Genomic DNA, 26,865 nt, shown 5'->3' with positions numbered 1-26,865 from the left:
TTTTCATTAAAAAATGTGTCTTTTTAATTTTGATTGTTTCTGTGTGTGGTGATGTACACGTGAATGGCCATGTAAGGGAGGCTAGAGGTGTTGGAACCTTCTGGAGCTCGAATTATAGAAGTTGGGAACTGCCTACGTGGGTTCTGGGGACTGAACTCTGCTTCTTCATAAGAGCCTTTATTTGCCGAGCCGTCTCTCACCCCTTACATTTTTTAAAAGGCACCATTATTACTGGCTTTTGTTTGCTTGTTTGTTTTTTGAGACAGGGTTTTCCTATGTAGCCTTGGCTGTGCTGTAACTCACTCTGCAGACCACACTGGCATTGAATGCAGAGATCTACCTACCCCTGTCTCTTGGGTGCTGGGATCAAAGGCATGCATCACTACCACCTAGCTGTTATTACTGGCTTTGAAAGAAAGAGTCTTGTCTAGTCCAGGGTGGCTTCTGACTGAACATATAGCCAAGGGTGACCCTAAACTGGGCTCCTCTTCTGTGCTGCTTGAGATCCACAATAGTTGTTCGTACTAAGCATTCTACTAACTAAGCTACAACATCAATCTCTCTTTTTGATTTTCTAAGCTAGGGTGTCACTGTGTAGCCCAGATTGTCCTTGTTACCTTAGCCCTCTGAGTGAGAGATATGGGCATAACCACCCTGGCCTCCATCATGGTCTAAGTTTGGTACTTTCTGTATCTGATACAGAACTCTTTATTTTGGGGTCTCCTCTCCACCATTAATCATAGTGCGTCTTCATTTATTTTCCTCTCATGTTGGATTTTGTTTTCTGAGTCCCAATTTCTTTATTTCTTGGCTTACTCACTGTTGTGATGGCTGTTAGGTTTTAGCAGCTTCCTGACAAAGACAGTTTGGAAGGTAAATTTCTTGAGATTTCTAAAAATGTCTTCATTCCATACCTGTTTAACTCAGCTGTTGCTATTGGAAATTCTGAAGTCTTTATAATTATCCTGTACATGACCTATTTTTCTTTTTCTCCCTGTAAGCTTATATAATACTTTTTAAAACCTTTGTTTTATTAGATATAATAGATAATTTTGAAATTTCAGTGGCGTTAACACATGAAATGTTTGTTTTTATTTTACCACCAGAGGGGTGTGTGTGTGTGTGTGTGTGTGTGTGTGTGTGTGTGTGTGTGTGTGTGTGTGTGTGTGTGTGTATGGATTTTTTATTTTAATGAACAATACAAGATATTTAAGTCTTGTGGCTTCATGTTTCCCTAAACCCTCTAATATCTACCCATTCAGTTAAGGATAGGGAAAGAGAACGTGGTTTATAATTCAGATATTTTTAAGAATAGGTTTGGAAATTACATGAATTACTTCTGTTCCCATTCTTTCAGCCTAGACTTAGTCTCATTGTCATAATTGCTCTGCATTTGCAAAGGAGCCTATACAGTGCAGTCTGATTGTGCTTAGGAGGAGGAGTAGACTGAGGACCCGCAGTCCCTGCTCTTTGTCCTGACAGTGCAGTGCTATGCCTTGCTGGGGGTCACTTTCTCTCCATTGTGCCGGGTGCTCAGCCTTTTCCTGTAACTCAGGTCCTTTGGGTGTGGTAGATTTTGCTTTCAGTTCTTCTATAGAAGTTTCTATTATTTAGATAGTGGATTTGTGGAGTTTGCTTTTTCTAAGATTTAATTCCCTATTTTCGTGTTTTCTATTTTCTCATTATTTTTTTTCCAACTCTTTGTTGAGGAAACCTCATTTTTGTTCAATATCAGTCATGTTATGTCTTTGCTTTTAGAATAGTCAGACCTTCCATCTTGATGGTTAAAGGCCTAAAAGCTACCATTTCTGAAGCCAAGGAGAGAGGAGTGTCGGTTATCTCGGTGCTCTGTGTTCAGATTCACTAAGGACTTTCTAAAAGACAATTCCTAGTTTTCATCACAGAGGCTCATACTTTCAAGTATTCAGAGAACAGCTTCTCCCTGCATTAGGGTTAGGGAGGGCCAGCCTCTGGGATGCTGAAAAGAGAAGGGAAGTTCTAATTATGTCCAGTTTTAAAAGAGAACAAAAACAACGGCTCTTCTTTGAAATCTAGGTACAAGTAATTCTTAACCCAAGTGACTGGCAAAGTACCTTCTATTTCACAGTGACATTAGTTCAAAGGAGGGCCAATATTTTAATTAAGTCTTAAATTCAGCATGTGTTACTGGCATCTTGAACTCTGATCAAGAGTTGTAGTTTGGAGTGTCCCATAATCATGGTCTTTCATGTAGAATAGCATCCAGAGGAACAGCCCTGGTGTTGATTATAGGTGAAGAGAACTGCCAGTGGCATTGTCAACCCCACATAGTCATTGTACCTTAAAATACTTCCTTTGCCCTCTGTTTATGCTGAGCTCATTAGTAAGATCTCCCCGTATTCTGTATCTAAAAGCATTATTTTCAGAGTCCAGCTGATTTGTTTAAAGTCAAATTTTTGTAATCGTCTTACATTTTTGTGTGTTTTTTTCCTTACAGTTGCTTCTGCAGGAAATGTTGATGGTGGCTTGGACTTCAAGAAGCTTCTACAAGGTAAACAATTACCTAACTTCTCTGAGACTAAACCTCTTTTTGCCAATGAGTTTGGTGTTTTCTGAAATAGATTTGTTCTGAAAGATCGAATTTCCTGGTTTAGTAAATAAAAATATAGGATGCTCACTTAGGTTTGTTTTTCAGAGAAACCTAGGTTTTTAAAGATAATTTATTTTTCAATTATGTGTGTGTTTCTGTGTGTATGCATGCCACATGTGTGTGGGTGCGTGCGAAGTTTGAGGAAGAAGTCAGAGCTGATGCTGGTGATTATGAGTTGCCCAACAGAGTGCTAAGAACTGAACTCAGGTTCTCTGAAGAGCAGTATATGTTCTTAATGCCTGAGCCATCTCTCCAGACCAGGCATGTATGTTTCAGTGTAGGTGCTCATGTAATAATACTCCATTCTACACTGCATCTGACAATTCCACCGAGTCAATAAAATAGAATAGATGCAGGAATGGGCATGACAGCCAGGTAATTGCAGCTTTTCTGACTATTCTCTGTGCATCTTGGCAGACGTTTCCCAGATATTAAAGAAGATTTGTTCCCGTATAATTTAGATAAGGAATGTACCATAAACTTTTTTCCTGTTAGGAGTATAGTAATATTTTCTCTATATTATATGTCAACATGTTGACAGTATATTTTAGGAACTTACGTCTTTTTAAAACTTTATTGTGGGCACACACGTGTGTGTGGATGTGTGTGTGTGTGTGTGTGTGTGTGTGTGTGGATTTGGTTATTTCCCTCCACTATGCAGGTTCTGGAGACTGGACTCAGATTTTCACACTTGGTGGCAGGCAAGCTCATTTACCACTGAGCAGATTGGTCTTGCCAGCCTCAGTTTAGGAACTTTTGGTGACTGTGGGTTTAATTAATGCTTCTTTCCTTTGACTTATGAATAATCTTTATTTATTTTAAAGAGACAAAAATGATCTGAGAACTGGTGTGCTTCTATTTTTATCTTCTGTGGTTGTTTTTAAAATATTAGTCAGTGAACATGTTTTTCTTGGTTAATTGTAAAAATGTAAATTTTACTGAGTTTGCATTTTGGTGTTAGGGATGCAACCCAGGCAGTAGGCAGATGCTATTATTACTTTTTGTGGTCCTAGGGATGGAACCCTAGGTTTTGCATAAACTCAGCAAGTATCTTATCACAGAAAAGCCTCACCATCTCCTGTTAATTTGTTTGGTTTTGCATTTAATAATATACAACATTTTATCAGTTTTATTAATAAGTTGAGTATTATAATTAAGGTGGTTTAAGAATTTTACTTTTTTTTTTTTTTTGGTTCTTTTTTTTCGGAGCTGGGGACCGAACCCAGGGCCTTGAGCTTCCTAGGTAAGCGCTCTACCACTGAGCTAAATCCCCAGCCCCAGAATTTTACTTTTTAAGACTGGAAAGATGGCTGAGCAGTTAAGAACACACTGGCCGCTATTACAGAGGACAGAGGTTCAGTTCCTAGCACCCACACGGTAGCTCACAACTGTTACTTCAGCTCTAGGGATCTGACTCCCTCTTCTGCCCTCTGTGAGCACCACGCATGCGTGTGGTACACGTACATACATGCAAACAGAACACTCATTAAAATTAGAAATAAAAAAGAAAAATAAATTTAAAATAAAAACCTAAATCTTAACAAAAACATTTTACTTTTAATACTCTAGTTATGTGTATACTGCAGGTACTTTTATCTAGATACACATATCTCATTCTGTTAGTTACATTTTGGTAATTTGAACAGGGAGTTGAAGTGACATTAATGATCACAATATTTTTATTTAAATTACAAATTAAATACAAGTAAGTTTTCATGGGAACTGGTCTGTGCCTTTATGAGGAAAATATCTAGTCTTTTTGTGGCTTCTAGTAGTTATTTACTAGTTGGTTATAAGCCTTTAATTTTGCCTTTCTCCTTCCCCTTTCTAACAGCTTTCTTGAGATTTGAGTTTCTTAGTGCCTGCAGTGCATATACTTTGGGGGACAACTGACCACACTTGTGGAGCCAGACCATACCTGGTCAAAGCAGCATACCCCAGAGAGCAGTATCCTGCTTGTCATCCCTCAAGGTTGTGTAGCCAAGCTCTGCTCTTAGAACAGCGCCCTTTCCCTGGAAGGATACCTTCTGTTTACACAACCCAAGTTCTAATTTTTATTTTTATTTACATTTTTATTTATTTTTCTTTTATGTACCTTGGTATTTTGCCTGCATGTATGTGTATGTGAGTGTGTTGGGTCCTCTGGAACTGGAGTTACAGACAGTGGTGAACTGCCATGTGGGTGCTGGGGATTGAACTGGGGTCCCTGGTTAAAGCAGTCAGTGTTCTTAACTGCTGTGCCATCTCTCCAGCCCCGAGTTCTAATTTTTAAAGAGATAATGAGGAGAAAATATTTTTATTATGTTAACGTGATATTACATATTTTATTGAGACTGGGTCTCATGGAGAAGCTGGCCTGGAAGTGATTTTTTCTTTTAGCTCCTGAACAGATACTATGAAAATTTGAGAAGAATGTTCTTCCTTTAGTGATAATCACAGTAATTATTCCAGTGAGCATTTATTACTTCAGGCTTGTGCTTATTACAAAGAGTTTTTTGTTTGACTTTTGTTTCTTGAGATAGAGTCTCTCTCTTGTGTAGCCTCTCGTGTGCCTCCGCCCTCTGAAGCCTGGGATTAATGTCCTGTGCCTGGCTCCCATATCTATATTTCTTTGTTGTTGTTTTGATAAACCATGCCCAGTTTATGGTGGGACCCATGGCCTCTTGCATGCTAAGCAAGCATGCTACCAACCAAACTATATCTGCAGCTCAGTTCCCACACACTTTAGTCATTCTGTCCTGATGTCTCCTAAGCAACCCTGAAGCAAAAGGGCATCAACTTACTGTCCTGAAGAGTTGCTCTGCTTCCAACGCTTTTGGGAGTGTTGGATCCAGTTAAGAAGTTGTGGGTTAGGACTGAAATCATTGCTGTGATCCCAGCACTTGAGAGGTAGAGACAGGAGAATGAGAAGTTTAAAGGCATCCTTGGCTACTAGTGAATTTGAGACCAGTGAGACTACATAATATCCCGTTTCAAAAACCCAATCTCCTCCCTTCCCAAAAAAGAATCATGGACCACTTGCCTCAAAATCATCTCTTTTAATATTGTCAGTTGCCTTTCTTTTGGGTTTTTTTTCCATGTGATGATACAAAGAGTGGAAAGATCATCTGCTCCAGTTGACATGTGTGAAGATGCTTTGAAAGAAGAAAAATCCACATAGACAGAGGGAGCATGTTATAAGCAGTGGGAAGGTGATAGTGTTTTGTGCAATATTAACTCATGCTTAATATGTGTACAAGGAGTGGTCAGACTATAGGTAAGGCTGCTTCAACTAATATTTGTGAAAGTGCTGTGAAAAATGAAAAGGAGCCAGTTTATTGCATTGTTGCTAGTAGGGAGGAGGCATCATGTACCACTATAAAACAATCATGGTTTTATACTAACACAAAGTTTAAATAGTTTCATGGTGACTTAGATTTAACCATTAATTGTAAAAGTTCAGACACCTTTGTTTAACATATTTTTATATGATCGTGATACAGAGTGAATGGCTCTTTCTATAGATATGAAATATTATGGATCAAGTATACAGTAAAAATTGAGTCATTTGTTCCTTGCCAGTCATATTTAGTAGCCAACTTCAGCTCCATTCTTCAGTTGCTAGGGCTCATAATACTAACCTCCACTCCATAATGCTATTTATTCATACTAATTAGTAGCATAAATTGCTCACTGAAGCTCACAAAGGAAATTGGCTAAGACTAAGACTTGAATCCCTTAGCTCCCCGGCTTATGCACCATTAATTATGCCTTTATTACTATTATTATTTATTTAACATTCCTGTAACACTGTTAGCAAACTGCTTTAAATTGGTCCACTGTCCTTACACTGTTTAATTAGCTTCATCAGGGAGCTCCTGGCAAGCTGATCCATTAATCACTAGGGTCCATAGTTGTGTATCTTTACAAAATTAGAGGTATACCTCTGAGTTCAGTGTGAGCACACTGTCATCTTCATCCCTTACTTGGTTTCTGTGTATGAATAAAGCACCTCTCTTCTTTGAGGGGGCTGAACTGCTGGGAATGATCCAGCTCCCACCGTCTTTACTCTTTGGCTTCCTTTATCTGGGTGTTCTTCCAGTATTTCTCAAAATAGACTCAGGCTTTATTCTAGGTTAATAAACAGTGGACCAAGGCAACTCCCTAGTGTCCTACCTGTTTAGGCCTGTTTCCTTTTTATCCTTTTTCAGTTCCTAACAATTCATGCTTTAAATCAGTAAACTTTATTGACTGCCTTGCCATGAAGTGATAGGAAGAAAAGACAGCTCTGAAAATAAAATGTGGTTTGACAGGGCTCTACTAGAGCGGCGTTCCCAGAGCTTTTGTGGTGGCCCAGAGGATAGTCCTTAAAGGTCAGCCACAAGTATGACTTTCTTTAGCCAATATGCATCATTATTCTATGTTAATTTCAGATAGCTTTTCTGATTTTTAAATGTGTGTGTGTGTGTATGTGTGTGTGTGTGTGTGTGTGTGTGTGTGAGAGAGAGAGAGAGAGAGAGAGAGAGAGAGAGAGAGAGAGAAAGAGAGAGGTGCGTGTGCCATGATATACACACGTAGGTTAGAGGATAACTTACAGGGGTTAGCTCTTCCCTCCAGCATGTGGTACTAAAATTAATCTCAGGGCTTCAGGCTGAGCAGCAGACATGTTTACCCATTTAGCTGGCTCACTGCTGTCCTGCTTTTAAACTTGGTTTCTATGCTGAAGACACTTTTTTCTTTTTCTATCACTGACAGGTCACTAAACACCAATGGAAAAGCTTGTCAAATAAACTACTATGAAATATGTGTAATATGTTTTCCTAAGTTGCTATTTGATGTATCCATTCCTCTTTAGAGAAGTCAGCACTCTTACAATTCTCCAGGGTTAGCAATCTTGCCTTTTTTCCAGAGGAATGAGTTTCTCAGTTTTCTTTTCTTCATTATATAACAAATTAATTTTTGTTAATTATGTCTGTAATATATAATTGTTTATTAAGCTTATTAATGCTTTTTGGTTTCTCTCTGAATGATTTCCTATTTGCTTATTTAAAAAAAAAAAAAACAAAAGGGGCTGGGGATTTAGCTCAGTGTTAGAGTGGTTACCTAGGAAGCACAAGGCCCTGGGTTCGGTCCCCAGCTCCGGAAAAAAAAGAACCAAAAAAAAAAAAAAAAAAAAAAAGAAAATCAAAGATCAGATTGATGCCACCTATCAATTAGAATAATCCCTTTGACTTTTGTGAGCAGTGGCCACTCACTGTGTGGGACAGTTTTATGTTAACTTAGTAAGAGCTAAATTCATCAGAGAGGAGGAAGCTTTGATTGAGAAAATGCATCCATAAGATCAGACTGTAGTCAAGTCTGTAGGGCATTTTTTTTTTAATTACTAATCGATGTGTGATAGCCAAGCTCACTGTGGGTGGGGCCACCCTTGGGCAGTCCTGGGTTCTATGAGAAAGCTGGCTAAGCAAGCCATAAGGAACAGGCCAATAAGCAGCACGCCTCCATGGCCTCAGCATCAGCTCCTGTCCCCAAGTTACAACGTAGTTGAGTTCTTGCCTTGGCTTTCCTCAATGGATGGTTATTTATGCAAGCCAAATAAACCTTTCCCTCCCCTTCAACATTGTATGCTTATTATAACACTTGTGTGTAATTCTATTTATCATTTCCTTTATATATATGCGGCTGAATTGCTTCTATAATATATGTCTGTTTAGTACATGATTTCTCCAGTTTGTCCAACTTCCTAGGCTGTAGAAACTCCTTCCTGTCCCATTGTTCCTCGAGTGGGAAGGAGTTACGGTAAAGTGGTTACTGGAAGGAGCCATGTTTGTAGGTCTGTAGTTACTTCACTGCTGGTCTCCTCATATTGTATTTCTTATCCACTGACCTCTGTGTAAGAGCTCGTTCTCCATGGAAGAACAGCTGTTCAAATAACCTTGGCTGGGAACAGTCTTGCTCTATCAGGGACGCACATGCAGTGGGTGATGGAGGAAGGGGACGCCTGCGTAGCCAGCCACATCAGACAGACGAACCCTGCCAGTTAGTGGCACACAGATAGCAAACGTTCTTACCTATATTTTGAAAATACCTTCTTCTCATTTCTATGTTTATAATTAACTTCATTTAAATTATTGATTTCAGTCTTGGGGATGGTTGGAAGACCTTCAACATGCTAAGAGCAATACTCTTGAACCACATACCCAGTCCTCCATTTCCTTTTAATTGACTCAATTTAACTCTAGCCAGTTTGGCTAAACATTTTAAAAATGCTTTTTTCTAAGTCTGAAACTTTTTATCTTTTAAATTTTTCCAAAAATCTAGATAAGAACACTCACATTTCTAAGTAAAGACTGTTTTGCTTTGCCAGCAATGAGACTTTTTTCCTCCTATTTTTGTGGTGCTCAGGATTAAATCCAGGACTTTTTATGAATGCTAATGAAGAGCTCTTCTAATGAACTATTACAATCCCAGATTTCTTCCCTCTACTAAACATTACATTTTGAAAGTTTATTTGGAAGAAATGACTAACAGAGTCAAGCTTGTTCAGCATTGAGAGAGGATCTCGGGATGTTCAATCTTTGAATTTTTAAATCTGAAATTCTTATATTCAGAGAATGAAATTGTATTACAATTTAACATTTTAGAAGGTCAACAACTATAAATCTGAGAGATTATCTAACACCCTGACCCGCCCTGTCCCTAACAGTTGTAGCCTCTTCTCTCTAGAACAGAAGCTCATAGCTTAGGGTCTTTGTAGAATTTTAAATTTTTGCAGTTTTGTGGGTATATTTATTTTTCTGGTGAAAAGACACATAATTCAATTCAATCAGATTTTAACCAGATTTTTTATGAAAATTAACTTTCTCCTGTTCCTTTTATGTTTAATTTTCTTGAGGGTCTTAGCCTTGCCTGACATGAAACATACTATGTACTGTGCAGACAAGGCTGACCTCAAATTCACAGAGCTCTATGTTTTTTCTGCTGGGGTTAAAGGCAAGAGCCACCATGCCCAGCTCTCCTATTCTTTAAGCAAGACATGACGTCATTCATTTTTTGAGAGGTAGGTCTGACTTGTTATCTGTTTCAGAGATGAGGAAATTCAGACTTACATCAGCGTATTATCCTAAGTTTAAAGAGAAGAATTTTGTGGTTTTATAAAACACTAGTTATAGGGGTTGGGGATTTGGCTCAGTGGTAAAGCGCTTGCCTAGCAAGCACAAGGCCCTGGGTTCGGTCCCCAGCTCTGGAAAAAAAATATTAAAAAAAAAAGATCATAATACATAAAACACTAGTTATTCATTGAACCAGATGAGACCAAGCTTTTGATACATTCTAAAGTGTTTCTGGCTGCCAAATTTGCCTTACACTAGGAAAGATTTTATAACGGTTGACTAAAGACCAAAGAAACTAAGACAAGGTTTGTGTTCTTTTGCTTCCCTTATTATTTATTTTGCATATTTTGCCTGCATGTATGTCTGTGTGTCATGTGTGTGCTTAGTACCAGAGGAAGCTAGCAGAGGGCATTAGATTTTTAGAGTTACAGACAGTTGTGAGTAGCCACAAGGATGCTGGGAATCAAACTCAGGTCCTTTGGAAGAAGAGAATGCTTTTAACTGCTGAACTATCTCTCCAACACCCATTTAATATTCTTATTATGTCTTCATTCTTTTTTTTAGTTTTGCAACTCTGTCTGTGCACCTCATGCCTCAGTGCATGTGTGGATTGCAGAGTATAACTGTTTTCTCTTTTGACTAGGTAGGGCCCAGGGGTTGAACACAGATCTTCAGGCATGGCTCCCAGTTGCTAGCGAAGTATAATGAAACTTACAAATGCTATGTTACTTGATACAACTTTTCAAAAGCAATGTCTAGAAAAATGTAAATGGAGTCTGATTTTAAAAAAAGTCCCAAATTTTTCAATGAAATGAAAAGCTGTATGCATTAAAATTTTAATTCCAGAGTCACTAATTTTAATTATCATGTATGGAGAACCATATGCTCAGAATAACCACTGCAGTGAATGCATTACATACTTTTATTTAATCCCCAAAACAACTTTATGAGGTAGATGTCTTTAAAAGATCAAGGACACAGTATGTGTTCTCGAAGTGTTCTGTACTTCATGCTGACAGATGTGTCTGAATGTAGCTAAATGCCTCTTAATAGAAAAATGACTAATTTATGATAACATTTTTTTTCTTGGTACTTGGGATTAAATACTGAGTGTGATGTTCTACTATTAAACCAGCCCATGTACATCTGGGTAAACAATTTAGCCAATAAAAATAATGACTAGATATCTATGCTATGACTTGAAAATGCATATAATGTGTTAAAATAAAAAAGCAATAGAACATATTGCATACATTATGAATACAATTGTATCAAAGTAAATAGGAATGGGGATTCTAAAAAGAATACAGGAAGCTAATGATAATGTAATAGAACAAGGAGGCCATGTTCCAGCTCCTGCAAGCAGCAGAACTCAGCAGCTTCAGCCATGTGTCTCTGGCTTTATATTCAAGAAGAGAAGGAGACAATTGATTCTGGTTAGCTGGAGTTAAGAAAGAGTTCAACATCACTGAGGTAAAATCTTCTGGGAAGTGTTTTTTGAGAGCTGTGTTCCAGAGATGTTGTACCCCGTGCTGTGGCTGGACTTGGTAATGTGTGAGAGTCACCCAGGTGTACTGGTTTTGAAGGCATGAAGGGGTCATGAAGGGCAGCTGAGGCCCGGCACTGTGAGAGGCCGTGGAAGGTCATTGGTGAAGGCGCACCCTAAATTGCAGTTGATGAACCAGTACTGAAGGGGTCAGGCAAAGGAGTTGAGGCTTGGCACCATGAAGAAAGCCTAGGAGAGGCTATTGGTGAAGCCTAGATGCAACGGAAGACCCCAGTGTACTGGAGATGCCAGTGCCATGGGATGATCACCAAGAATAACAGCAACAGTGGAGTGTGGATCAACCTGAAGTTAAACTGCTACAGAGGACAGAGCTGGAGAAGTGAAGCCAGCCCTTCGGAGGATCATGTGTGGATCCCAGACATTGAAACAAGCTGTAACATTGAAGCTGCCTTGGAGACCCAAAGATGTTAAAGACATGGGCTATCTGCTGAGGAAAGCTGCTAACAGGGAGTGGAACCAGCTCAAGAGAAAGAAGTTTGTTGCAGTCAACAAAGATGAAAAAGGAGTTGAAGCTCTGAAGACCGCTTTGACATCAGACATGGAGATGGCGGAGTTTGGAGTTTATCCAGCTGGTTGCCTGTCTTAATTCGGGGATTACAGTTAAGTGATTGGCTAGATCTCAGAAGAGACTGAATTTTGGACTTTTAACATTGTTTTAACTATAGACTAAGGGGGCTTTGGAAGTTGAACTAAATGCACTTTTTTACTATGCTAAGTTTAGGTATGGCCTCCATAGACTCATGTGTTTGAACAAGCCTATGGAGGCCAGGGAGTGGAATATGATGGTTTGCATATGCTTGGCCCAGGAAGTGGCACTATTAGAAGGTGTGGCCTTGTTCGAGGAAGTGTGTCACTGTGGGGGTGGGCTTGGAGACCCTCTGTTTAGCTGCCTGGGGATGCTCAGTTTGTTCCTGGCTTCCTGCAGGGGAAAATATAGAACTCAGCTTCTCCTGTACCATGTCTCCCTGGATGCTATGTTGTTGCCATGCTCCCACCTTGATGATGATGGACTGAACCTCTGAAGCTGTAAGCCAGCCCCAATTAAATGTTGTCCCTTATAAAACTTACATTGGTCATGGTGTCTGTTCACAGCAATAAGACCCTAACTAAGACAGAAGTCAAGTGGAGGGATGGGGTTTCCATCCCACAGTCAAAAGTTTTGATCCAGAATTGTTCCTGTCTGAAGGGACTGCAGGAACAAAAAATGAAGAAGAGCTTGAGAAAAAGGAGGTCCAGCAGCAAGCACAAATTGGGATCTAGATCAAGGGAAGGTCCAAAGGCCTGACACTGTCACTGATGCTGTGGTGCGCTTGCAGACAGGAGCCTAGTATGGTGCCCTCTGAGAGGCTCAACCAACAGCTGAAGGAGGCAGATCCAGATACTAGCACCCAACCAATGGACAGAACTTGTGATTGAATTGGGGAAGAAGCTGAGGAAGAGGGGGACCCCATAGGGTCACTAGCAATCTCAAGTGACCTGGATCCCTGAGATCTCTCAGACACTGAGAGATCCACCAACCAGGCAGCACACACCAGCTGATGTGTGGCCCCCAACACAAATACAGCAGAGGAAGACTGGATCTGGCCTCAGTGAGAGAAGAAGCACCTAGCCCGAGAGAGTGACTTAAGGCTTCTTGGAGACTGGGGGTGTGGGGTATAAGTTGGGGAGCAGTTGGAGAGGGAGGAAGATGGGGGGGGGTAAAGACTGGACTGTAAAAAGGATTAAAGAATAAAAAAAAAGGAAACTAAATCTTCAAAAAAATAAAAAGAATACAGTAAGATGCCATTTATCACTGTGTGTACATTTATACATGATTTTAATTAATGTCTGTATGTTTGTGGCTGTGAGCACATCCACATAGCACACATGTGGATGTCAGAGGACAACTTTCACCACAGATCGTGGAGACTGAATACACATCCAAGTCATCAGGCTTGTGTGGTAAGCAGGTTTACCCGATGGGCCAGCTTGCTGGTCCCAAGAAGTTTTATTGTTATTCTTGTTCCCCTTTTCTCCATTTTCACCTTTTTCTTCTGTTTTTCTTTGAGACAGAGTCTTGCTATATAGTCTAGGCTGGCCTTGAGCACTCAATTCTTCTACCTCAGCCTTCTGAGCAGGGATTACAGGCCTGCGCCAATATATCTAGCATTCTTTTATTAATTTTCTAATTTTCCGAAATGAGCTATATTACTTCTATAAGAGTAAGATTCAAATCTGGGTCTGGTAGTGCATGTCATTAATCCTAGTACTTGGGAGGCAGAAACTAGTGGATCTGTATGAGTTCGAGGCCAACCTGGCCTACATAGAAAGTCCCCAGGCTAGCATGGGCTACATAGTGAGATTTGTGATAATGGCAAAGTTGAGATCCAGTTGCTATATTATTATTTTCAAGAGACTCAGAAAACTAGTAACTATTGGTTTTACTGGGGCTGACACCTATTCTTTAGCATATTATTTACCATAATAATGCCTGCAAAGAATGCACCAGTAAATAAAGTGGAAGCATTACTGCAGTTCTAAAAATGAGGCCAATTAAGACAACACAGGAGAAGCTCTTTTGGTGACTGTGATTTATGTCATTCACACTGGCTATTCTATATTGTAAAACTTTAGAAACTTTAGAAAAGGAAAAACAAGAAAAGTCATCTTTCAGAAATGTTGCATCAAATCTTCATTCAAGAATTTAAAATGCAGAGGGATCAATGATTATGACTGCATGTTCACAGAGCTCACCCAGCCAAGATGCCCATTAACCATGATGTGCTCAGGTCTTGGACAAAAAAGGTGGGGGAGGGTGCTGGGCCACATACTACCATGGGCCCACACAAAAGGAACATGGACTGAGAATTGGGTGAGAACGAATTCAATTTTCTTTTCAAGCCTTCACCTCTCTATACAACCTCAACAGTCAGAGTCACCAAATGTGACCTAAGCTACTTCTTATGATCCAGTTGAACAGGGCGGTAAGTTTATTACATACAGCTGAATAAGGAGGAGGTAGGTTATTACAGATAAAGAGGTAGCAGGGTTATTATGTACAGGTGAACAAGGAGGCAGGTTTAACATTTTCTACACATACAATCAATATTTGCACTTAGACCAGAAAAGGTGTCTTGCCATTTATCTGAACCTGCGCTCCCCCGGCCCAGCCCTCTGCCCCCTCGAAAGACTGACACTTTTCCTGTGGGTATGAGGCTGTGTTGATGTCAACAGCAAACATTCACTCAGGGCCATTCTGTTCTCTACAACATTTTACACTTAAGTTTTTCATGGTTTTAAACACCGAGCACTCACTCTTACTGGTAGTGTGAAAGCCAAAGGCTGAAGTCTGGTGTCTTCCTCAGTCCCTCCACTGAACTCGAAACTCATCAACAATTGGCAGGAGTGGTTGGCCAGCAGGCTCCCATCTCCAGCCTGTCTGTGGCTTTGACAGTGTTCACCTAAAAATCCTGGTTGGGGTTTGCTGAAATTTTCACATCTTAAATTTTAAGAAATTTTGTTCATGCCTTTAAAGTATTTTTTTTTCTTATTCTAGTTTTCTTCTCCTGGGACTTCTAGTATATATAGTTTAGATGGGTTGATACTTTCCTAAAGGTCCTTAAGACTATTCATCATTTTCTACAAAAATTCAACTTTTTCCATTATTTTATTTACTCATTTATTGAGTTATCCCCCTCTCCTCCTGGTTCTCCCCCAAACAACTACTCCCCCCATATCCCCTTCTTCTTTCCCATTGAGAAGGGGGAGGCTCCCCTGGGTACCAACCCACTCTGGCATATCAAGTCACTGAAGGATTGGGCACATCATCTCCCACTGAGGCCAGACAAGGTATCCGGGTTAGGGGACTGGGATCTAGAGGCTGGTAACAGAGGCAGGGATAGCCCCTGCTCCAGTTGTTGGGGGACTCACGTGAAGACCAAGTTGTAAGTATGCCACATATGTTGGGTAGGGGGGCTAGATCCAGCCTCTGTATGCTCTTTAGTTGGTGGTTCAGTCTCTGGGAGCCCCTAGGGGTCCATGTTAGTTGACTCTACTGTGCTTCCTGTGGAGTTTCTATCCCCTCCCAGTCCCTCAATACTTCCCCTAGCTCCTCCACAAGACTCCTGCATCTCTGTCTAATGTTTTGCTGTGGTATCTGCATCTGTTTCAGTCATATTCTGGATGGAGCCTCTCAAAGGACAGTTGTGCTAGGCTCCTGTTTGCAAGCATAACAGGTTATCAGTAATAGTGTCAGGGATTGGTTCTTGCAGATGGGATGGGTTTCATGTCTGGCTGGTCTTTGGTTGCCCATTCCCTCAGTCACAGTTCTATCTTTGTCCCTGCACTTCTTGTAGGAAGAACAAATTTTGGGTTGAAGTTTTGATGAGTGAATTGGTGTCCTTATCCCTCCATAGGGAGTCCTGCCTGCCTACAGGAGGTGGGCACTTCAGGCTCCATATCCCTCACTACTAACTAGGAGTCTCAGCTAGAGTCACCCTCATAGACTCCCTGGAGGCTCCCCAATCCCAGGTCTCTGGCAAGTCCTAGAGATGCCTGTCCCCTGCCAGCTGCCAATGTCCATTCACTCTCCTATCCCTCTCCCCCTGGCTTTCCCACACCTGATCACTGCCCCATTCTCCTCCCCATCTCTTCTCCCACCTGTTCCCTCCCTCTGTCCACCTCTGATGACTATTTTATCTCCCATTCTGAGTGAGAGTCAAGCATCCTCCCTTGGGCCCTCCTTGTTATTTAGCTTCTTAGGGTCTGTGGGTTGGAGCAGGGTTATCCTGGACTTACTTTATGGGTAATGTCCGCTTCTCAGTGAGTACTTACTGTGCATGTCCTTTTGGGTCTGGCTTGCCACACTCGGGATGATATTTTCTAGTTCTATCCATTTTCTTGAAAAATTCATGATGTCCCTCCTTATAATAGCTGCATAGTATTCCATCGTGTAAATGAGCCACATTTTAAATATATATATATATACACATATATATGTATATGTGTGTATGTATATATATTTTGGTTGAGAGGCATCTACGTTGTTTGCAATTTCTGACTGTTACTACTCTTCTTTAGGTAAGATAATACAGCTTTAGAGAAAATGATACGATATCTTACTATGTTGCTTAGGCTGGCCTCAAACTCCCGGATTTGACAGTCCTTCTAAAGCTAAGTAGCTGGGTTTACAGATGCATTACACTGTGTCCTGCTTTGGGACATTTTTGGTTTTGTTTTTTACTGGTCTTCAGTGATTTCAGTGGCTGGTCTTTCATGTCGACATTGCTGATGAACCAATCCAGTAAGTTCAACTTTTCAGTTATAGAATTCCCATGTGGTTTTCTTTGTTTTTTTCCTGTGAATGATACTTTGTTATCACTACATTTTTATTACATTTGTTTGTGTATGCATCCAGGTGTGTATGTGTGTTTGTGTGTGTGAGCAAGCATATGGGTATGTGTGTACCATAGTGTGCATGGAGATCAGATATTGGCGTATATTTTTCTCAACCTACTTTAATAAGGGTTCAGCCTCTCCTCTATCCTACCACCCACCAAAGGTAGTGGAAAGGAAAAGTTATTCAGACACAGGGAAAGTAGACCTTTCTAGAAATAGTTCTTTGGGGCAAGTCCAATCTTTGTTGTCAGGATAGCAGCAGTCCAACCTTCTAGAAAAACACCAACACAATCCAGCAGCTGCAGCCCAGTCCACTCAGCAGACATCACACAGGACCAGCAGGGGCAGTTCATTCCAGAAAAAATGGCAATGCTCACCAACCATCCGGGTCACAGAAGCAGCAGGAAGCCACAGGAACCTCATGAGAAGTTCTTTGGTGAGTTTCTATCCAGTCATCACCAGCAAAACTCAACAATGCAATGCAAGGTGGACCAATACATGTGTGCTGTCCGCGGAGAGTGAAGAAGAGCAGAGCAGTGGTGCTGCTCCCGCTGTCTGTGTTTATCCTCCTAAACATCACGGGTCCTTCCACACGTCTGCTGTGACCATCCTTTCACCTGTGTCTGCTTAGCAAACATCCTTCCACTCGTGTGCCCCCACAGAACATCATTTGACATAACTGATTTTCCAAAGAAACCAGAAGTTTCCTCTTCAGTCAGAGGATAATTTACAGGAGACCGTTCTCTTCCTACTTAGTTCTGAGGATCCGAGTCAAGTTGTCAGGCTTGGCAGCCAGCACCTTTATCTACTGAGCCATCTTGCCAGCTTTCATATTTATTTATATCAAAGCTTTGAGGAATTCTTTTTTTTTTTTTTTTTTTTTTGGTTCTTTTTTTCGGAGCTGGGGACCGAACCCAGGGCCTTGTGCTTCTTAGGTAAGCGCTCTACCACTGAGCTAAATCCCCAGCCCCGCTTTGAGGAATTCTTAAAGACACACACACAAACACACAAACAAGTTTCAGCCTTGTGTTATATGTTTTCTTTTGTACTTTGTCTCAGTAAACCTTTTCGAGCTAGCATCCTTCCAGTTTCCCAGATCCTCCTTCCCCCAGCTTCACTCGGGAAGGCAACGCCTGAAGTATTGCATCATGCACAGCCGTCTGGATGCAGCTTCTGGGGCCTTTTTTTTTTTTTTTTTTTTTTTTCTTTCTTTTTCTTTTTTTTCCGGAGCTGGGGACCAACCCAGGGCCTTGCGCTTCCTAGGCAAGCGCTCTACCACTGAGCTAAATCCCCAACCCCTTCTGGGGCCTTTTGTTTATTTTTCATACAGCTTTTCAAGCTGGCTTAGGCAGAGTTCTCTGAACAGAAAGACTACACGCTTTCCACTGAATGTTCTCTCTAAATCATGCACTGGTTTTACTTGGGTTTTCTGAGAAGATTTCTGTTGAGGAATAAAATGATAAAATAAAAATGAATAAAATAAAATAAAATGATAGTTTTATGACCATTCCAGATGTGAAAACCTTGGCAGCTGCTGGGCCTTGAGGTTCAGGTGTGTCTCTAGTTTGTCATCTGGGAGATACCCAACTTAGACTTGTCTGTTTTCTCACTGGGTAGGGCTCATGATCTTGGCACTTGAGCATGACTCTGTCTTTGGAATGCTGGCTTAGGAAAAGACTCATTTGATTTTCTATAGTGTTCATTTCTCTGCTGACATTCCCTAGATCATTCCCTAGTTCATTCCTTGTTTTGAGTATTTGAGCAGACTTATTTTTATGTTTCTTTCTTCTGGTGTAAAATAATGAAGGAACCAAAAGGAAAAGTAGGAAATAATGACTTTGTATCTTCAGTTGTTTTGGTGAAGTTTCACCACCATCAGAATAAGCCAGGATCCTCAGAAGTGCAGTCATAAGATAGACAAGTTTGTTAGTATGTCACTTGAAAAGAATAGTGACAGAAGTTAGGTGGTGGTGGCACACACCTTTAATCCCAGCACTCAGGAAGCAGAGGCAGGTGGAGCTCTGATTACCAGACCAGTCTGGTGTACAGAGTGAGTTCCAGGACAGCCAGAGCTACACAGAGAAACCCTATGTCAAAAAACCCAAAAGCATTCTTTGCTTTTGCTCCTGAGTCCATGCATTAATTAAGCTAACATTTAACTGGAAGTATCTTATAAATGAACACAGCTATAATAGAAGCATTAAAGTCTGCCCTGAAGGGTTGGGGATTTGGCTCAGTGGTAGAGCGCTTGCCTAGCAACCGCAAGGCCCTGGGTTCGGTCCCCAGCTCCTAAAAAAAAGAAAGTCTGCCCTGAATTTAGCATCTGCTGTGTATGACTGTCTTCTGAGCCAAAAGCTACTATCTTGGAGAGTTCACCTGTCTTAGGTTTCGATTTCTGTGAAGAGACTCCATAATCAACTCTTATAAAGGCAAGTCTTAGGAAGGACAACATTTATTTGGAGCTGGCTTACAGTTTCAAAGGTTTAGTATATTACCATCATGGTGGGAAGCATGGTAGCATCCAAGCTGACTAGAGGAACCAAGAATTCTACACCGTGATCCATGTAGAGACAGTTCCATACTGGGTAGAGCTTAAGCACTCGGAAACCTCAAAGCACACTTCCACAATGACATACTTCCTCCAACAAGGCCACACTTCCTAATAATGCCACTCCCCATGGACCAAGCATTCAAACCCATGAGTCTGTGGGGGCCATTACTTGGGCCTCATGCAAAAGATTATCTATCACAGATGGGCACGTCTTTCCCTAATTGCATGAGGCCTTAGGGAAAGGTAAGTATAAAGGAAGGGAAGACTAGAGAGGAAGAACGTCCATTCCTGCTGGCTAAAGGCTTTCCAGAAGTGCCCACACTCCTGTAAGTAGCCCCTTATTTCTGCTCTGTAAAAAATCCAATAAACTTATTGGTTCCCCAGAATGAATGTTGGTAGAGTCAAGGTTCTGTTATTCGGACCTAAAGAGAAGGGTAGATACTGTGTAGAACAATGGTGTGTAGTCTTTGATATGATAAATATCTGAAGTTGTGTGTGTGTGTGTGTGTGTGTGTGTGTGTGTGTGTGTGTGTGTGTACACAAGGGGTTGCAGAAGGAATTTTAATTTTTTATTTATTTTAATTTATTTTTTTTTTTTTGGGACAGATTTTCTCTGTGTAGCTCTGGCTGTCCTGGAACTCACTTTGTAGACCAGGCTGGCCACAGAGATCCACCTGCCTCACCTTCCTAGTACTGGGATTAAAGACATGTGCCACCACCTGCCTGCAGAGGGAATTTCAACATGGTTTGTCCCTAAAGGTTTGAGACAATGTAGAGGTTAGTGAGACCTGTAAATGAGGCAAGACTGCTTCTCAGAGGGTGTATGAATGCTCGGGCCAAGAGACAGAGTTATTGGGTTGTTGGTTGGCTGTGGTCATATGCAAAGAAGAAACAAGAAATTAGTGTCCTGATGGCGAAGATTAAACCTGCAGGTGCAGATGGTGGCAATCAGAGAATACTCAGTCCCATAGCTGTTAGAGCTAGGAGGAAAGTCTTCCAGACAAGCAGCGAAGGAGCTAATTAGGGGCATCAAGTTCCTTGGGGCATGTAATGTCTGCTCCAGTCCTTAGAATTCCAAACATCACGCAATCACAGAAACTATCTGCAGCTGGCAAAATCGTGCTCCTGCTAGAACATGAGACAAATCGTAGTCAGCTGCTGTGGACAGTCTGAAACAGTCCATATCCCACACCTATATTAAAGCAAAAACATTCTTGTAATATATCTGTGTTTTTAAAGCAACGAAAATTACAGAATTCCTAGTACAGAGATCTCTATAAGTATTTGGGACTGGAAAACAAAAAGGGACAGGTGCCACTAAAGGAAACAGGATGTTGGAAGCAGTGTTTGACCCTCAGGTCTCAGGTTCAGACTGGACTGTGTTTATAGGAGAACTAAGAAACTCTATTCAGCCAGGACCATGAGGCTGGTGTGGGGCCTTGGTAGCAATGCTGAGCCCTTGGTAGGGGCTTTGACTGATGTGTACCATCCAAGCCCGGGTTCTATTGATCACCTCTTTCTGTCTCTGTCTGTCTGTCTCTCTGTGTGTGTATGTGTCTGTCTGTCTGTCTGTGTCCGTCTGTTAATCGCACATATCCTGGCTGATCTGAAACTCATGGTAATCCTCTTGCCTTAAGTGGTGTGGTTAAAGGTGTGTATCACCACTACTTTCTTGGACTGTGATCACCACTACTTTTCTTGTTTATATTTCCTTTTGTGCATATTTTAAATTTTTGTGTTTATTTGTTTTGTGTTAGCTAGGGTCCCACTCTATAGTTCTGGCTGACCTGGTATTTACCAAGTATGCCAGAATGTCCTCAAACCTGGAGAAGTGCTCTGACCTCAGCCTCAGGAGTGCTAGGGTTATAGCATTGGTTCTCAAACTTCCTAATACTGCGGCCCTTTGATGCAATTCTCATGTTATGATGACCCTCAACCATAAAATTATTTCATTGCTACTCCATAACTGTAATTTTGCTACTACTATGAGTTATAATATAAATATCTGATACTTGTTCCCAAAGAGGTCTCCACTCACAGGTTGAGAATCATGGATTACAGGCATGTGCCATCACATCTGGCTTGTACAATTTTATTTTACATCAAGCAATGCACAGTCATATTCTATATCCTGCTATCTTCCTCTGAAGGATATTGATGTTTTATTTTATCAGACGAGTTACCTTGACCTTGTTCAGTCTTGATTTTTATACATTTTAAGTCGTAAGTTTAAGGAAAATCAAGACATTTTCCACAGTCATCTGACTTAGTATGACTTTGTCCCTCCAAATCCTGCACCTTCATTGCTGGAGAGGTCCCAAGAACTTGTTTTGGTGGGTGTTTATATCGGCACACAACTAAAATTTTCCCATCAGCCTTAATCATTAAAGACCTATAGGAGGTAGTTTAATAAGAATAGTCTCTTTTTCTTCCTTTATGCAAAAGTATCAAATCTTTTCTTTTAAATTTTTTTCTGTGTCTTTTTTTTTTTTTTTGGTTCTTTTTTTCGGAGCTGGGGACCGAACCCAGGGCCTTGCGCTTCCTAGGTAAGCGCTCTACCACTGAGCTAAATCCCCAGCCCCGAAATTTTTTTCAAGACATGGTTTCTCTGTATAACCTTGGCTGTCCTGGAACTCTCTCTGTAGACCAGGCTGGCCTCTGCCTCCCAAGTGTTGAGAATGAAGGTGAGCGAGCGCCTGACACTACTGCCTGACAAGATCAATTCTTTTTAAATGGTTGTGCTGTTTGGTTTAGTGGTACTTAGAATTAGGGCTTCTTTCTTTTTTTTTTTTTCCGGAGCTGGGGACCGAACCCAGGGCCTTGCACTTGCTAGGCAAGCGCTCTACCTCTGAGCTAAATCCCCAACCCCGAATTAGGGCTTCTTAATATAAACTTGTTTTAAACATCTGTTTTGTGTAAGACTTACATGTGGAAGTCAAAGGACAACTTACCAGAGTCTGTATTCTCTCCATCTACCATATAGATTCCAGGAATCAAACACAAGTCATCAGGTTTGGCTGCTGTGCCTTTTCCTGCTGAGCCGTCTCTTTGACCCCTGATAAATATTTAAAATTAATTCTCCCCCTCCCCTCTTCTTTTCTTATATGCTCTTCTCTTCTTCCCTGTCTCTTGCTTCCCTTGCCTTTCCCCTCTTCCCTCCCCTCTCCTTATTCCCCCTTTCTTCCTTCCCTTCCTTCCTTTTCTCTGCATGGGCTATAAATTGAACCAAGGACATTATACGAGGTAATCAAGTATTCTTTTGAGCTCTTGTTGCCAGATAAGTTTTTTGTTTGTTGTTTTTTGCATTTTTGGTTGTGTGCTTACCTTTCATGGTTGACCCATTTCTTCAGCCCAAGTTTCTTATTTTTTTTTTTTTTTTGGTTCTTTTTTTTGGAGCTGGGGACCGAACCCAGGGCCTTGCGCTTCCTAGGCAAGCGCTCTACCACTGAGCTAAATCCCCAACCCCTAAGTTTCTTATTTTTTAATGGTAGTTACCTATCTTAAAAGTCCATATGGAACTGGGGAACCTGCTCCATACTAAGAATACTAAGAATAAGGAGTTGAGGCTGTTGCTCAGTGATAGAGCATTTGCATAGCATCTGTGAGATCCTGAGTTCTATCCACAACACTTCAAAAAAGAGATGGGGGAAGGAAGAGGTCCAGAATCAAAGGTAGTTTTTCTGTCTTGCACTAAGTTTTGCTGATAAGAAATCTAGCATTCCTCTCTGTCTCTGCTCTCATATTATTGTGTCTGCTGCCAGGTGGGATGAGGTGGGCGTAGTGCGTGCGATGCCATAAATACAGAGATCAGAGTACTGGGCTATGAAATTGGTTCTCTCCTTCCACCTTTCCTGATGGAAGTTCTGGGGATCAAACTCAGGTTACCAGGCTTGCATAGCAAGTGCCCTTAATCAACTGAGCTGTTGTCCTGGCCCTAGTTTGTGTTTCTTTTAATTCATTTTATTTATTTATGGTCCCATGACTTTTAGGGTTCTTTCTTTATCTTTGTTATTCTGTTTTGTTGTGATATGTTTATATATGTGGCTTTTAAAACATTTTATTGTCCGGCCCGCAGCAGCTCTCTGCTCCCAAACCCCGTGGGAGAGAGACCTCACCGCCTGATCAGGTGGGCACTCCTGAGGCTGCAGAGCGGAGGAGACCACCAACACTGCCCACCCCTGCCCACATCCCTGGCCCAAGAGGCAACTGTATAAGGCCTCTGGGTTCCTGTAGGGGAGGGCCCGGGAGCGGCAGGACCCCTGCGCCTGAGACACCGCCGGAACCTGAAGGAAACAGACCGGATAAACAGTTCTCTGCACCCAAATCCCGTGGGAGGGAGAGCTGAACCTTCAGAGAGGCAGACACGCCTGGGAAACCAGAAGAGACTGCACTCTGTGCACATCCAGACGCCAGAGGAAAACACCAAACGTCATCTGGAACCCTGGTGCACGGAGGCTCCCGGAAAGAGCGGCGCAGATCTTCCCGGTTGCTGCCGCCGCGGAGAGGACTTAGGCAGTACCCCACGAGCAAACTTGAGCCTTGGAACCACAGGTAGGACCAACTTTTCCCCTGCAAGAAACCTGCCTGGTGAACTCAAGACACAGGCCCACAGGAACAGCTGAAGACCTGTAGAGAGGAAAAACTACACGCCCGAAAGCAGAACACTCTGTCCCCATAACTGGCTGAAAGAAAACAGGAAAACAGGTCTACAGCACTCCTGACACACAGGCTTATAGGACAGTCTAGCCACGGTCAGAAATAGCAGAACAAAGTAACACTAGAGATAATCTGATGGCGAGAGGCAAGCGCAGGAACCCAAGCAACAGAAACCAAGACTACATGGCATCATCGGAGCCCAATTCTCCCACCAAAGCAAACACGGAATATCCAAACACACCAGAAAAGCAAGATCTAGTTTCAAAATCATATTTAATCATGATGCTGGAGGACTTCAAGAAAGACATAAAGAACTCCCTTAGAGAACAAGTAGAAGCCTACAGAGAGGAATCGCAAAAATGCCTGAAAGAATTCCAGGAAAACACAATCAAACAGTTGAAGGAATTAAAAATGGAAATAGAGGCAATCAAGAAAGAACACATGGAAACAACCTTGGACATAGAAAATCAAAAGAAAAGACAAGGAGCTGTAGATACAAGCTTCACCAACAGAATACAAGAGATGGAAGAGAGAATCTCGGGAGCAGAAGATTCCATAGAAATCATTGACTCAACTGTCAAAGATAATGTAAAGCAGAAAAAGCTACTGGTCCAAAACATACAGGAAATCCAGGACTCAATGAGAAGATCAAACCTAAGGATAATAGGTATAGAAGAGAGTGAAGACTCCCAGCTCAAAGGACCAGTAAATATCTTCAACAAAATCATAGAAGAAAACTTCCCTAACCTAAAAAAAGAGATACCCATAGACATACAAGAAGCCTACAGAACTCCAAATAGATTGGACCAGAAAAGAAACACCTCCCGTCACATAATTGTCAAAACACCAAACACACAAAATAAAGAAAGAATATTAAAAGCAGTAAGGGAAAAAGGTCAAGTAACATATAAAGGCAGACCTATCAGAATCACACCAGACTTTTCGCCAGAAACTATGAAGGCCAGAAGATCCTGGACAGATGTCATACAGACCCTAAGAGAACACAAATGCCAGCCCAGGTTACTGTATCCTGCAAAACTCTCAATTAACATAGATGGAGAAACCAAGATATTCCATGACAAAACCAAATTTACACAATATCTTTCTACAAATCCAGGACTACAAAGGATAATAAAGGGTAAAGCCCAACATAAGGAGGCAAGCTATACCCTAGAAGAAGCAAGAAACTAATCATCTTGGCAACAAAACAAAGAGAAGAAAAGCACACAAACATAACCTCACATCCAAATATGACTATAACAGGAAGCAATAATCACTATTCCTTAATATCTCTCAACATCAATGGCCTCAACTCCCCAATAAAAAGACATAGATTAACAAACTGGATACACAATGAGGACCCTGCATTCTGCTGCCTACAGGAAACACACCTCAGAGACAAAGACAGACACTACCTCAGAGTGAAAGGCTGGAAAACAACTTTCCAAGCAAATGGTCAGAAGAAGCAAGCTGGAGTAGCCATTCTAATATCAAATAAAATCAATTTTCAATTAAAAGTCATCAAAAAAGATAAGGAAGGACACTTCATATTCATCAAAGGAAAAATCCACCAAGATGAACTCTCAATCCTCATCTTCGGTTGGTTTATATACAAGTGTGCAATTTCTAGGCTTGAAAGTAAAATGATGCTATCTGGTGCTGGATAGAGGAGCCTTATTTTTTATTATGGCAGCTTGCTATTTTTGTAACATGGTGATTTGGTTGAACACAATAAAGTACAGTAGTAACTGAAAAAAACATTTTATTGTATTACTGTATTTTTGTATGTGCGTATTATGACTGTTCTCCAAGCCAAGCAACTGCCATCTTGGGAAATTCAGCTGTGGCCTTTGCAAAAGGATTGTCCTAGCTGGGCTTGCTGACTGTTAAGACGCCCTCATAAAGGGGCAGAGAATGTCCTGAAACTCTCAGTTGAGTGTCTTGCTGTTCCCACCATCTATTATAAGCAACTCTACCTTAGTGGCACTCAGCCCCAGGGAGGAGCTATAGTATGTAGGTTGAGAAAGGCTAGGGGAGGAGGGGCTTCATCTGGGAGGACATAGGGAAGTCTTATCCCTGCTGGGCAAAGGCTTTTCCAGGTTTAGCCTGTTGGTGAGAGAACAACTATCTGGAGTTGGTTATCTTCTTACAACATAGGATCCAAGGCTATATAACTCCTGTGGTCAGCCTTGCAGGGCAAGCCTGCAGAACCATCCCACCAGTCCTGTTTTGTTTGTTAGAAAATTAGACTTCTTTGTACCTGGCTAGCTTGTTCAAATAGTAACATATATGTCTTTGTTTTATAATAATTTTGTCAGTACTTCTCTTTTTTTCTTTCTTTTTTTGTTTTAAAGATTTATTTATTTATTATATGTAAGTACACTGTAGCTGTCTTCAGACACACCAGAAGAGGGCATCAGATCCCATTACAGATGGTTGTGAACCACCATGTGGTTGCTGGGAATCGAACTCAGGACCTCTGGAAGGGCAGTCAGTGCTCTCAACCACTGAGCCATCTCTCCAGCCCTTAATTTTTTTTCTTGATTGATATAAATTCCACATGTCATACTATGCCGTTTTGATGCTTATAGTTCACCTGTTTTTATATATTTCAGTAATTATCTAATTCATTATCTAATCATATGCTCTCAATTATCATCTAATCATAAATATTATCTAATTCCAGTATTTTCATCACCTAAAAAAAAATCCTGACCCTAACAATAACCACTCTACTTGCCTCAGTCCCTGTGCCTCGGTGACATTAATTTGTTTTTTTATGGAATATGACACATAGCCTTTTGTGACTGGTGTTTTACCTAAGCGTGGTTTTTAGGATTTACTGTGCATCTTAGTGTTTCTATTGCTGTAACAAAACACCATGACAAAAAACAACTTGGGGCTCTCTCCTGCAGCTGAGCAAGATGCCCAAAGAAGGCCAAGGGGAAGAAGGTGGCTCTGGCACCCCTGCCGTCGTCAAGAAACAGGAGTCCAA

General features: G+C 41.2%; 1 protein-coding gene across 14 annotated transcripts in view; it reads left to right on the top strand.

Moving 5' to 3' along the window:
* The window catches only part of Top6bl (TOP6B like initiator of meiotic double strand breaks), an 87,048-nt gene that overhangs the window by 4,719 nt on the left and 55,464 nt on the right, over nt 1–26,865 (top strand). For all 14 annotated transcript variants that reach the window (NM_001426986.1, XM_087573999.1, XM_087573976.1 and 11 more), the window contains one exon: nt 2,477–2,530. In NM_001426986.1, coding sequence (NP_001413915.1) covers nt 2,477–2,530 — 54 coding nt within the window. The remainder of the gene's footprint in view (nt 1–2,476; nt 2,531–26,865) is intronic.

This window comes from Rattus norvegicus, chromosome 1 (genome assembly GCF_021556685.1).
Source record: "Rattus norvegicus strain SHRSP/BbbUtx chromosome 1, alternate assembly SHRSP_T2T, whole genome shotgun sequence".
In the NCBI taxonomy this organism is placed as follows: domain Eukaryota; kingdom Metazoa; phylum Chordata; class Mammalia; order Rodentia; family Muridae; genus Rattus; species Rattus norvegicus.
Note: the sequence above shows the minus strand (reverse complement) of the source record. Positions and strands in the feature narration are given on the sequence as shown.